This window comes from Miniopterus schreibersii (genome assembly GCF_964146895.1).
Source record: "Miniopterus schreibersii genome assembly, chromosome: 15".
Classification (NCBI taxonomy): domain Eukaryota; kingdom Metazoa; phylum Chordata; class Mammalia; order Chiroptera; family Miniopteridae; genus Miniopterus; species Miniopterus schreibersii.
Window position 1 is genome coordinate 49877325 of NC_138115.1, and position 12668 is coordinate 49889992.

The 12668-nt window shown below is 61.2% G+C and overlaps 2 protein-coding genes across 2 annotated transcripts in view; both read right to left on the reverse strand.

Annotated features, from left to right (window-relative positions):
* Positions 1-696: 696 nt before the first annotated feature.
* Positions 697-1035, reverse strand: UCN2 (urocortin 2; the record flags this gene model as incomplete). The annotated part of the gene is made up of 1 exon (XM_081159393.1): positions 697-1035. One exon carries the CDS (start codon positions 1033-1035, stop codon positions 697-699), a length of 339 nt encoding a protein of 112 aa, XP_081015519.1.
* A 1057-nt stretch (positions 1036-2092) lies between these two features.
* Positions 2093-12668, reverse strand: part of COL7A1 (collagen type VII alpha 1 chain) — a 30234-nt gene continuing 19658 nt past the window's right edge. Inside the window, exons 76-118 of the mRNA XM_081159198.1 lie at positions 12433-12501; positions 12313-12357; positions 12142-12204; positions 11963-12007; positions 11578-11613; positions 11429-11464; positions 11244-11288; positions 11003-11035; positions 10863-10925; positions 10736-10771; positions 10576-10656; positions 10356-10424; positions 10218-10253; positions 10101-10142; positions 9951-9995; positions 9818-9862; positions 9165-9200; positions 9023-9082; positions 8805-8912; positions 8581-8652; positions 8393-8428; positions 8214-8273; positions 8049-8093; positions 7799-7834; positions 7660-7695; positions 7524-7580; positions 7305-7376; positions 6750-6821; positions 6459-6494; positions 6082-6162; positions 5778-5831; positions 5647-5700; positions 5511-5573; positions 4995-5057; positions 4782-4898; positions 4518-4595; positions 4369-4422; positions 4149-4197; positions 3526-3558; positions 3296-3379; positions 3104-3193; positions 2772-2969; positions 2093-2437 (exon numbers count right to left, since the gene is read on the reverse strand). Of these exons, the coding sequence (XP_081015324.1) occupies positions 2403-2437; positions 2772-2969; positions 3104-3193; positions 3296-3379; positions 3526-3558; positions 4149-4197; positions 4369-4422; positions 4518-4595; positions 4782-4898; positions 4995-5057; positions 5511-5573; positions 5647-5700; positions 5778-5831; positions 6082-6162; positions 6459-6494; positions 6750-6821; positions 7305-7376; positions 7524-7580; positions 7660-7695; positions 7799-7834; positions 8049-8093; positions 8214-8273; positions 8393-8428; positions 8581-8652; positions 8805-8912; positions 9023-9082; positions 9165-9200; positions 9818-9862; positions 9951-9995; positions 10101-10142; positions 10218-10253; positions 10356-10424; positions 10576-10656; positions 10736-10771; positions 10863-10925; positions 11003-11035; positions 11244-11288; positions 11429-11464; positions 11578-11613; positions 11963-12007; positions 12142-12204; positions 12313-12357; positions 12433-12501 (2568 nt within the window). The 3' untranslated portion in view covers positions 2093-2402. The remainder of the gene's footprint in view (positions 2438-2771; positions 2970-3103; positions 3194-3295; positions 3380-3525; positions 3559-4148; positions 4198-4368; positions 4423-4517; positions 4596-4781; positions 4899-4994; positions 5058-5510; positions 5574-5646; positions 5701-5777; positions 5832-6081; positions 6163-6458; positions 6495-6749; positions 6822-7304; positions 7377-7523; positions 7581-7659; positions 7696-7798; positions 7835-8048; positions 8094-8213; positions 8274-8392; positions 8429-8580; positions 8653-8804; positions 8913-9022; positions 9083-9164; positions 9201-9817; positions 9863-9950; positions 9996-10100; positions 10143-10217; positions 10254-10355; positions 10425-10575; positions 10657-10735; positions 10772-10862; positions 10926-11002; positions 11036-11243; positions 11289-11428; positions 11465-11577; positions 11614-11962; positions 12008-12141; positions 12205-12312; positions 12358-12432; positions 12502-12668) is intronic.

Sequence of the window (12668 nt, forward strand, 5' to 3'; positions counted from 1 at the left end):
CTCAGAAATGTGAGCACACTTGCTCAGGACAATTGGATGAGGGAGGGCAGAGTTGAGCCAGAGCCCTGGCGGCCTGAGGCTCCTGTCCCTGAGCCATGTGCATGTCCAAGGCCCGAGGCAAGGCTGGGCTGCGGGGGTGAAGGTAGGACAGTGCCTGGCTGTGTGTTGTGCAAGCTTCTTGCAAGTTTGGGGAACACACACCTGTTCCTCTAAGCCCCGTCACATGCCCTCCCCTTCCTCACACGCACTCGCAGCTGTCAGACATCAGTGGTGACAGGGGCAGGGCTGGCCTGTGGGTCTGGTCTTAGGGAGACTGGTCTCAGATGCAGTGGTGGGCTCCTGTGTTGAGCTTCCTGAAAGTGGTGTGAGAGTGACCACGTGGGGTGATGTCCAGATGCTCTGTGACCATGGGGTACCCACACATAGCAAGCCTCCATGTGGCAGTGACCTTCCACCATAGTGCCCAAGCTGTCCAGACATATCATTAGTCTGTGGGGCTCCCAGGTGTGGCAAGACTCCACTTGGCAGCTACCGGATGTGGCATTGTGACTCTGTGAGGTGCTCAGATGTGATATGACACTACATGGTAGTGACCCCATATGGTGGTGTCCAGATGTCCCATGCCCAGCAGTAGTCCGGTCCAGCTCTGCCGCTGCCCTCCAGGTCTCCCCATCCAAGTGGCGCCCCCCCTCAGGCTCAGCGGCGGCCAACATGGGCCAGGATGCGAGCGTTGGCGGCAGCCTGCTCCCTCACAGCTCTGGCCCGGGCCTGCTCCAGTAGGATCTGCTGGAGGCCAAGGGGGACGTCCAGCGAGAGGGTAATGCGTGGGCCACGGCGGAGGCCAGGGCTGGGCCGGCTCCAAGCAGCGGAGGGGACTGTGGTGCCGGCTGAGGGGCTCTTTGAGGCCACAGGGCGGGGCGGGGCCTGGGGAAGGTTCTGAGGGAGGAGCCGGAAGGCTGGCACAGGGGTCGCTGAGACAAGCGGGACCCTGCCCAAAGTCAGGACCATCAGCACCAGAAGAGCCCACTTGGTCATCACGTAGTCAGGCTGCGAGGAGAAAACCGGCTCAGCACAGAAGCTGAGGTCAGCTGGGGTTCAGGGACAGAGACAGAGGGGGAAAGAGAGAGGGGGGGGACCAAGGGACTGAGAGAAAGAGACTGAGACGTAAAGGTTAGAGAGGCCAGGCCAGGGACAGAGAGAGACAGAGACGCAGATGAAGGGACAGGAGAGAGCCAGAGCAAGACAGAGAAGGGGCCAGAGGGACAGAAGTTTGAGCAAGAGCACTAGCAAGACAGAGACTGATAAAGAGACAGAGATCCAGAGACAAGGAGTGTCCAAGGCTATATACTTATATAGAGGGACAGGGAAGCGGAGATGAGAGGGGTAAGAAGAAAGACAGGGGTGGGGGAGCGGAGGCAGAGCAGCACGGAGGGAGCCTGGAAGAGAGAGAGAGAACCCAGGCCGGGGACAGACACTGATGGAAGTAAGGCTTCAGAGACAGAGAAGCACAGGGACAAAGAGGAGCCTGAGGTCGAAGGGACAGCTCTCGCACCAGGTCCAGGACAGAGGGGCAGGAATGGGAGTCCTTAAGGAGGAGAGCAGCCAGGCACCCCAGGTCCCCTCAGGTCCAGAGACCTCCACTCACCCAAACCCCAGATCCACTCAACCCCCAAGGCCCTGCTCATCCCACCCCAACCCCAGTCCTACCAGAAGCAGCAGCCTCCTCTGGGGCAAGTCAGGGCCACTGAAGCTGCCCAGGGCTGGGGCCAGGCGTGCTGTGCTGTGCTGTGACCTCACCCTCTGCCCCCTTCAGGGCCCATTTATCTCTCTCAGCCCCCTGGGGTGGGAGCTGGGTATGTCTCCTGGCATGAGGCAGCCCCCCACCTATGACTCATCCCCTCCTTGGGGGCCCTGAGGACATATCCTCAGCCCCTACCCTGTCTACTCCTTTCTGGGGACAAGTTGGGGACTGAGGGTCACAGGACAGTGACCAGGGCTGGACAGAGAAACTCTGCATCCATGCATCATAGTACTGACCCCCCAGGGAAAACCTGCCTCCTAACACCCCCATCTCCCAAGCAGTCACAACAGGGGCCTTTCAAAACAGCAGCTTTAATGCCCCCCAGAATCAGCACCATGTCATCACAGGCTTGGGGTAAGGGGCGGGTCAGATGTAGTCACATCCGCTCACTGCCCACAGCCACCCCCACACTGAGTCATCTTCCAGGGAGGCAGTGTCACAATGGGGGTTTGTCCACAGGGGGGAAGGCTAGACCCATGGGACCAAGTCACTGAAATAACGGACAGACTCATGCATACTCATGTGCGCACGAGCCTCTAGCACCAAAGAAAGTGACAGCAGGGTCCTGCTGAGACACCGACTTCTCCAGGGTCATTGAACTTCAGCTCATGGTCTTGGCCTCAGCTCTGAGCGCACCTGGGGGGCAAGTTGGAAGCCATCTTCAGCCACCTGACCTTACCCAACACATGGGCCACAGAGCAGCATTGGGCAAAGGGTCCGGTGCGGGAGGGAGCCGGGGGCAGCAGGGGTGGGGGCTCTGACCTCTGTCCTTATCAGCTCTTTCAAGGAAAGAGCACCGAGGGGACTATACTGGGGACTCCAGAGCTCGGTGCTCTACTTAGTGATTTGGTCTGGGGTCTGTCCCAAGTCCCCCAGTCCGAGGGACCTTCTGACTCGGGACCTTGGCCCAGGACCTATCTGGATGGGCTCAGTGCCCAGGCCCCTACTGGGGCGGGGGGTAGGTTCATACCTGTTCCCTGGCTCTGGACCACTCGGGGCAGGCAGCGGTGCTCACAGGCCTCACGGGTCCCAAAACGGTTGGCATTCCCTCCGCAGCCACCATAGACAAAGGGGTGACAGGCGTCTGTACCGCCTGCCACAGCCCGATGGTACCAGCGCAGGGTGTAGGCAGTACAGGAGCCCTCGTCCAGCGGAAGCGAGCAGGGGTCTGGGGACAATGGGGGGGTCAGGAGGTCACCAGGGATGGTGGCAGTCAGAGAGGGACGGGGGTCAAGGAGAGGTCAGCAGGCACCAGCTTTGCCTGCCCTCCCTGAACCCTCTGAGCCCAGCCACCATTCTCACCGCCGTGGCCATCCCAGGGAGCATCGGGGTCCTGGTAGTCCTCCACAGAGTACTCGTATTCAAACTCGTCGTCCTCGGGGGGCACTCGGTCTGCCACAGGGTGGGGTGTGCTGTGAGGGGGCTGCTGCTGCCCAACCCCAGCCCACGGTCTCCCATGCATGTGCCCCCGTGCATGGGTGCAGCTGTCCTCACCTTCCTCCTCTGCGTGAGAGACCCGGAGCACGGGCACCGGGTGGCGCTGGTGGCTGGTGTCTGCAGCGTAGCTAGGGAGGGGGTCTGGAGCAAGAGGCAGGAGGAAAGGGTCCTGGGGCCCTCATGGCGGCCACCCCAGCCCAGCCCCTGCTGACAGGACCAAGTGATGGGCACAGTGGGGCCTGGGGTGAGGGGAATTCCAGAGCAGAAAATACCAGAAAACTACTCACATGATCCAGATGCGATGAACTGGCCCTGGCAGGCTGCAGCGGGCAGAGGGGGCAACAGGAGAGAACATGAAAGAGAAAGCAAAAGACAACACGGAAAGAGGCAGGGAGAGTGACACACAGGAGGCGAGATACACAGGGAGGGACAGAGAGGAAGAGAGAAATAGAGGGAGAGAGGAAGAAAGGCAGAGGAGAAACAGAAAGGACAGAGAAGTTGGGAACAGGAGGGCCAAGGGCAAGCGAGAGGAGGGACAGTGCCGGTCAGTAACAGGCAGACATGGGACAGATGGAAGCAGTCGCAGGCAGAGAGACGGGAGGGGGCAGAGTTTCACTGTCTGATGCCCCTCGGGGCCATCTGAGGCCCCCTGGCCTGCCCCATGTCAGGCCCAGAGGGGCCAGCTCTGCTCCCACCTCCACCCCTCCACACAAGGCCATACTGGGTGTCCAAGGCCGCACATCCATCCACCTCTGCCTGTGTGTCTCCACTGGGGAAGTCTGCCCTGAAGCATGTGCGTCCGTCCTTCCGTGTATCCATCCTTACCCACCCATCTCGACTCCTTGCCCTCCGCACGTTCTAGGGACCCTGCCTGACCCTGTCCAGGGGTGCTGGGTGGGGCCCCACTCACCGCAGTGCTGACTCATCTCCTGACGCACAAAGCCCCGAATGTCATCTTCCTGGGAGCACCAGACCACAAGGATCACAAAGAACCCATGAGTCCCAGGGAGGACAAAGGGTATGTGATGCAGGAATCATGGAGGGACAGCACCAAGTCAGGGGCCTGGGGCCAGGGGGTCAGGGGGTCAGGTGCAGGAGGCAGGGCCCCAGTCCACCCGGCCCACACTCACCGTCAGTGCAGCTTCTCCCTTCTCACCACGGGGGCCAGCAGGTCCTGGCCGCCCCTATGTGCAATGGTGGGACCAGGCTGTGACCTCGGATCTCAGGGACACCAGAGATCACCCCATCTCTGACGCCAAGCCCAGGAATCCTCACTCACCTGTTCCCCTCTCTCTCCGGGGGCCCCAGGGGCACCGGGGGCACCCACCACACTCTCTCCACGGGGACCTCGCTCACCCTGTCAGACACAAGGACCGAGTGAGCAGGGTCAGAGGTGGTAGGGGTCAGAGTAGGGAAAGTTGGGGATTAGAGGTTCAGAGGCTGGGGCAAGAATGTTGGGACATGTGTTACAGGGTCAGAGGTCAGTGAGGCTGGAAGAGTCAGGCAGGTTCAGGAGTGAAGAGTCAGAGTCAGGGCCCCTCACCTTCTGGCCCTGAAGTCCTTCAGATCCTTTGGGACCAACACTGCCAGGTGGCCCAGGGGGACCACTAGCACCATCATTGCCCCTGGGACCTGGGGGGCCCCCAATTCCTGGGGGTCCCTGGAGAGAAAGAGGCCAGGGTCAGTGATCAAAGGCCCCGAAGAGTCTCACTTCCAGAGAGCACAATCCCCTCAGCTCACCATGACCTCAACTTACCCGCTCCCCTTTCTCGCCCTGGTCACCCTTGGGTCCTGACTGCCCATCAAAGCCTCGGTCACCCTGGGAACAGAAAAAATGAGAGACCCTCTGCCCTGGCCTCCCTCAGCTCAACTGCCATGAGCACCCTGGCCCAATGGCCACACCTTCTGTAACCCAAACACCCATGACCCTACCAGCCCAGGACCCTCCATCCACTGTGATCCCCAGGACCCCAACCCCACTATGACATCTCCACCCTGACTCTACCTATTTTCTTACACTGAACCTCTAACCTCCTCCCCCACCTGCTGTAAACCCTTAGCCCTAATCCACATGTCACGCTGCCCACCTCCCATCCCTCCATCCTAAATCCCACTGTAACCTTGACCCACCCCGAAACCTCAAGACCAGCTCTACTCCACCCACAGTGTCCCAGCCTTCCACAGCTTCCTTCATCTGAAACCCTCGCGGCCCTATCGTGACCTTCCTTGCCCATCCAGGCTCCCCTGGTGTCCACCGTTGAGAGACCCGTACCTTGGGACCGATCAGGCCCTCCTTGCCAGGGGCCCCCGACTGGCCTGGCACACCCGGCTCCCCCTGGAGGAAAAAAGGCGTGAGCTAGGCCCTGGCCCGCCCACCCTCTCCCCATTCTGGGTGTGCCCGCACTCACCACGTCTCCCTTGTGTCCTGCCAGCCCAGGGCGACCCGGAGAACCAGCTTCTCCCTACAGGTGACGGGTGGAAGGGTCAGTCTGAGGCCTCAGGCCCTGCAGCCACCCACACCCTCCCCTCACCTCTGTACCTTATCTCCCTTCTCTCCATCGAGGCCACAGGCTCCCTTAACCCCACGTTCACCCTGAGGAAAAAGAGCAGGTGGGAAGCGACTTTTAGATACCTCACCCTGTAACCCCTTAATCCTATAACCCCAGTCTCCACACTGGTCTCAGGCACTCCAACCTCTCGCCTTCTAACCCCTGACCTAGCATCCTCACAGTAAACTCTGGATACCACAACATCTGACCCTGGATACCTGACCTCTGACCCCAGATAACTTGCCCTCCAACATCAGGCCACCTGACCAGGAAAAAACCCAGTCCCCTTCCCACCTTGAGGCCCCGGGGACCCATGAAACCCATATCTCCTTTTTCTCCTCGGATGCCAGGGACTCCATCCTTTCCTGGGGATCCCTGAGGGAGAGAGTTCAGCATGAAGTCAGGGAGTCAGGGAGGGGTCAAAGGGAGTCAGTCTGGATACTGTGGACGGGGAACACCGTGGGGGTGAGAACCACCCTTGGACCAGAGTCACTGGAAGGGCAAGATTTTCCATGGAGACAAAGGCCAGCACGGGAAGGGGGTCACCACATGGGTGGAACCATTATAGGGGTTACTGTGAAGGTGGGGGCCGCAGGGCAACATGGTGACACCATGAGAGTACTGGGTCACCACATGAGGATGGGGGCCCTGTGGGACCAGGGCCATCTTACCGGGTCACCAGGAATCCCTGCAGCACCAGGCTCCCCCTATGAGAAACACAGAGGGGCAAAAGAAGTGGCCCTTGAGTGTGACTGTCTCAGCATGACTATCCCTCATGCCAGCCTGTCTGCAGCATATGCAGCCACTGGGTGACTAGGTCAGGGCCCAGGCTGCATGCAGATTCTGTGTGAACACACGTGGCCAACAGTAAAGAAGACTGGAAACCCTCCAACACTCAGAGGACACCCCTGGGACATGTGTGTCACATGGGGCTCTGGGTCTGTGCCTGGGGCAGGGCTTGCCTGAGGTCCTGTGAGTCCACGTGCTCCCGGCATCCCAGCTGAGCCCTTGTCACCATGCTCTCCCTTGGTGCCCTGTGGGAATAACACCATCAGTGCCAGGGCCAGGCTGGAGGCTTGGAGCCCGGCTGGAACCTGCCAGCTGGGGCAGAGCTCTCCAGCTCCGCTCCCACCCACAGCCCTGCGCTCCACTCCTTCCAGCCCTGGGGGGATGGTGGCTCATGGAGTGACCCATTTCTCATCCCAGATCCCCCAGATTCCTGCCCCTCCCTCTTACCACTGGGCCCCTAAATCTACCTGGAGTGCCCCTAATTCCCAAGAAGCCCCTTCCTGTTCCCAGAGCTCCCGTCATGAACCTCAGCCTCAGCTGAGGCCCTTGAGCCCTCTATAGAGGCACCGGGGAGTCCAGCTGCCCCACAGGTCGCTATGGCCTACAGAACCCCTCTTCTCTGACTCCCAGAAAGCCGCCTCCCACCTCCCCTCCCAGCCTCCCTCCCATCCTCACAGCCCACAGGAAGCCTCCTGACCCAGCAAAGAGTGCCCCGCTCTTTCCCGCACCTTCTCTCCAGGGCTCCCACTGTCTCCCCGAGGTCCTTTCTCACCATCTGCACCACGCAGCCCTCGTTCACCCTGGATCAGGGGTCGTAAGTCAGGATCAGGAGCTGGAGGTCCCTCACCCTCTGAGGCTTTCAGTCTCAGATCTCCTGGCCCTGCCCCATAGGAGTCCCACCCACACCCAAGGGACACCCAGTTTGCACATGGAGCAGATCCACTCACCATGTCCCCCTTGGCACCCCGTGGCCCCGGAGGCCCCACAGTTACGGCTGAGTCACCCTGAGTGGATGGGGGACAGTCAGGGGAGTCTACAGCACCCTTAGTCCCTTGGCCCTGCCCTACCCGTGCCCACACTTACCCTGTCACCCTTCAGCCCTGCGGCTCCAGGGTCGCCCTATTGGGTGGAAGAGTATGAGTCTCCCCCAAATGGAGGAGCCCCCAGGTCCTGAATGACAAGGCCGTTCCTCACCTCGAGGGCCTTTTCCCCATGTCCTTACCTTCTCCCCGCGCTCCCCGCGGCTGCCCGGGGGGCCCTGCGTGAGAGAAGACTGTGAGCTAAGAGAGGACTAGTGGGGAGACAGGTTAGGGAGGTGGGGAGGACTGGGGCCCAGGGGAACAGTGGAGAAAAAGGACTGGAATTGCCAGGGAGGACCAGGGGGCTGTGGAGGGCTGCAGAGTCCCAAGGGCACAGGGGACAAAAGCAGGTGATAAAGTCACACCACTGGCTCTTTCCGCAAGGGGACCCACCATAAGTCCTCGGGGGCCCTCCTGGCCAGGGTGGCCATCTTCACCCTGGGTGATGACATGAAAGTCACTGAATCAGAAGTTGGATTTAAAGGCGAGATGAGTAACAAAGGGAGTCCAGTGTGGTTCCGTGCAGTGGGCCGTGGCCGCAGAGCAGGGCGTACATACCCGGACGCCTGGCTCCCCACGCTCTCCGCGGGCCCCGGGCAGCCCCACGCCAGGGTCTCCCTGGAGATCGACAGGACACCATGGATAAGCGAGGGGAATCAGTGGGGGTCATAGTAGGTCAGTGGAGGTTGGAGGGGTGACAGGGCACAGGAGAGAGCCAGCAGCATTGTCCCACTTACCTTGTCTCCTTTGAGTCCAGAGGCGCCAGGCGCTCCCTGTGGGCAGAGTGAGGTGAGGCTCTCGTGCCCCTCAAAGGCACACACACACCCAGCCACACAGTGTGGCGTAGCCCCCAGCCTAGGTTCTCAAGCGGACAGACTTCGACATGGGAATCAGACACATGGGGGGTTGGGGCACTTCTACTCACCGCTAACCCTGGTGGTCCAGGTGGCCCCAAGGGACCTGGGGCGCCCTCTCTCCCTGGGGGGCCTGCCAGACCCTACCAGAAAGGTGAGGCAAGAGAGGCAGAGGTGACTTGGGAACCTTCCTCCTCCTCTGCCTCCCAAGGCTCAGAGCCCTGAGGCAGGGCCTGGGCCGCCCTCTCCTCACCAGGCCCGGGTTCAGAGGCCTGAAGTCACCCAGCACCCTTACCCGCTCTCCACTGGGGCCTGGCTGACCCATCTCTCCTCGAGGGCCTGGCTGACCAGGGAAGCCAACAACACCAGGGGCGCCGGGGGGACCAGAGAGGCCCACGTCTCCCTGGAACACAGAGAGCAAAGGGGGGACTGGCCCCAGAATGCCCTCTTCCCCTCTCCTCCAGACGCCTTTCTGCCCACTGTCCCCACAGCTGGGGATGACATGCAACATACCTTTGGACCTGGAGGACCAGTTGGCCCAGGGGGGCCCTGGACCCCAACTCCTGGGTCACCCTTCAAGGTAAAAAGGGTCAAATTAGGCGTAGGGAGTCTCAGGACCATGACCCCCAGCACGGACACTTTGGGGCACACATACCTTATGACCCTTGAGTCCCGGAGCCCCTTTATGACCCTACAAAAGGCAAAGTAAACAGCACTTGAGAGGGTAGGAACATGCACCCAGAGCTCAGGCACGGATGAAAGGAGTCCCCGCTGAGTGCAGATGTGACCACAGACACATGGGAACTCAGACATGTGACCAAGGATCGACTCAAGGGATCTCAGAGATGATCAGAGGGCACAGACAGAGGGACACTCAGGCGTGACCACAGGCACATCGTGCTCAACCGTGAGCACGGCCATGCGGGACCGTGGGTATGAGGGTAGATACACGGGAGCCCGGACGGGCGTGGGAACTCAGACTCATCCCACCCACAGCCCTGAACTCTGATACGTGGAGCGCAGACGGGTCGGGGAAGGGGCAGCGTAAACACGACTAAAGAGAGGCCCCTAGCACTGTGCTGTGCCTGAGACCTGGGACATGGGTCAGGACCAGAATTGAGGATGGACACACAGAAGCAGAGACGGGCCCTGAGCCCTGGGAGTCTGTGCTCCCAGAGCAGGATTCCGAATGCTGGGCCGTGCGGCCAGGCTTGTGTTCAGACAGGGGCCCAGGCCCAGGAAAGCTCCATTATGTCTCCAGTTGCACCCCTCAACCCAGGCCCTGACTTGCCCACACCCCAGACTCACATCTTCCCCAGGATCTCCAGGCTCCCCTGCACGGCCAGCTTCGCCCTGCACAGAAAGGGTGGTGAGGGGGCCTGGCCACCCAATCTTACCCCTCCCTGCCCAGTGCTCAGCCCTGGGACCAGGCCCATCTCACCTTCTCACCCCTCGGCCCTGGCAGTCCTCGGTCACCTTTGGCTCCCTACAGAGATGGGTCAGGGAGCAACAGGGTCCAATGTGGGACATATTATAGAAGGTGAATGTCCTAAGGATGGGTGAACCAAGCCGGTGGAGGCTCCACACTCACCGGCTCTCCCACCAGTTCTCCAGCAAGGTCTCCAGGGGCTCCCTGCAAGGGGCAGGGCTCAGTGAGGATCCTGGGCCCCACCACTTGGCTCCACTTCCCAGGAGCCCCCACACTCACCTTCTCTCCCTTTGCTCCAGGGGGCCCGACCACAGCCTGTGGGGAATGCCTAGTGAGTTACCATGCCTCTTGCCCGCTCCCCCCACGCTGCCACCAAGAATGGTGGTGCAAACCAGGCTGGGTGGGGTAAAAAATCACCTGTCCAGGGGCCCCCATGGGTCCAGGCTCTCCTTTAGGTCCGACAGGGCCGGGAATACCTGGTGACCCCTGTGGCAGAGCAGGGTGAGGAAGTCAGTGTCTCCACCACCCTCCTCTGCTCCCCAGTCCCCTCCCTTCCCCCTCCCCCTCTTCCTCCCCCCTCCTCCCTCCTCCAAGAGACCCATCAGAGGGGGCAGCAAGCTGCCCTCAGAACACACACCGGTATGCCAGGGGCTCCTCGGTCTCCGTCTTTGCCATTGGCACCATCACGACCTGGGGCTCCCGGCTTCCCTGTCTCCCCCTGAGAGGGAAGAGCTCTGTAAGGGGTCTGCCCGCTGCCTCCTGACCCCTGGAGCCCAGCCCTGACCCTCAGGACTCACCACTTGTCCAGGCAAACCTGGCGACCCCTGAGGACCCTGAGGGAGAGAGGTCAAATGTTAGGGGGACATAGGAGAACACCGGGCAAGGACATGGCGTCTCTGCTAGGGCCAGAGGGGACTCACTCACCACCAGGCCGGAAGAACCTGGGGGCCCGGGAAGTCCCACAGGTCCAGTAGGTCCAGGCAGGCCCTGGGGGAGAAAATGGTCAGCGCAGTGCCAGCTCCACCCCCTCCCTATGGTTCTGCCCCGTCACCTGGGCCACTCACCCGTCCTGGTGGTCCTGTCTCTCCAGGCTCCCCCTGCCAGAAACCCAGAGACTGAGTGAGCCCACAGGACAGAAGGCTCCTCAGCCCCAGTCCACGAACAGAGCCCCGGGGATGGGGCACCTTGGTGCTCAGCCTCACTGCAGGGCAGCGACATCCCAGGAGGTTGGCAGATGCTGCCCTGGCATTGACATGGCTTGAAGGAGCCTCCTCCAGCCACACACCCGCACACACCTCTACTCACCTTCATGCCAGAAGGTCCCTGAGGACCTGCAGGGCCAGCGAGACCCTAGAGAAAAGTGTCAAGGGCAGGGGACAGGGGTCAGTTATCCACCTGAGCGAAAGGATGAACACGAACAAGGTCTGGCTCTGCAGTGGGGACTGATGCCTGTCCCACCCCCACCGGGCAGGGCTCCCTCTCTCACTCACCGGGGCACCAGGGGGTCCAGGGTCTCCATGGCCACCCTGTTGGAGAGACAAAGAGTCTGGGGAGGGGCAGCCAGTATTACCCCAACAGGGAAACTGAAGCAGTGCTGCCCATTGTGGGGGCAGGAGGGGTGAGGATATGGAGTACTCACCGCTGGGCCAGGGGGCCCCCTCAGACCTTGTGGACCCTGGATAGAGAAGGGGGCTGCTGAGCCTCAACCTGGGCCTCACTTGGGTCTGTTCCCGCCCTCTGGAGGCCTTTATTGGAGGCCCACCTCCATGCTCCCAACCCTAGGCACAGGTCACCCCATCCCCATGGACTGCTCCTCATGGGAACACATGCGGGCGTGTGCTCCAGCACGCGCGGGCACGCACACACACACACACACACACACACACTGACATCATGCATCTGCACTCACACCTGGACACATCCTTATCACCGAGCACTGGTGACACATGCCTACAGCAGCCAGCACACAGAGGAGAGAGACCATTCCCCAGAACCTGGGTCAAGCCGTTCCTGCCACCACTCACCGGCTTCCCTTCAGGCCCAGCCACACCGCGCTCTCCCGGTAGACCCTGGAGGGAAAACGTTTCAGGCCACACTGTCCCTGTCTCCCCCTCCCAGACAGTCCCAGGCACTGCAGGTTCCAGGCCAGACAAAGCAAGTAAGAGCCATGTGCTGGCACATGTGCCTGCCGGAAAGGACTCACCGGGATGCCACCATGGCCCCTCTGGCCAGGCTCTCCCTGCTCTCCCTTGACGCCTGGCACACCCTGCAAATGGAGCACCACGCTGAGCCCCAGTCACTGCCACATGCCCACATACACCCCAGCCCAGTATGCCCCCGCAGAGGAGGGGAAATGAGGGGTGTGGGGTCTCACCCTGTCTCCTTTGGGGCCTCGGTCACCATCACTGCCTGGCTCCCCCTGTGGAGATGACACGTCAAGCCAGGCCCTGGTGCCGTGGCAGGAGGGGGCCCCAGCTCGATCCTACACACTAACCTTAGCACCCTTGAGTCCAGGGAGTCCTTGTTCCCCATGCGGTCCAGGACCTGGCTTGTCCTCGGCCACCTACAAGCACAAGGTCACAGGGGAGAGAAGTGTCTGTCACAGAGGCATGGAGGGGTCATCTCAGATCACAGGGGCCCAGAGGATTTGGGGTCAGAGACACCACATAGAGTTTCTGGGACCCATGCTAGGTGGCTTCCTAGTGACAGCAGTAGCAGGCTTAGGGCAGG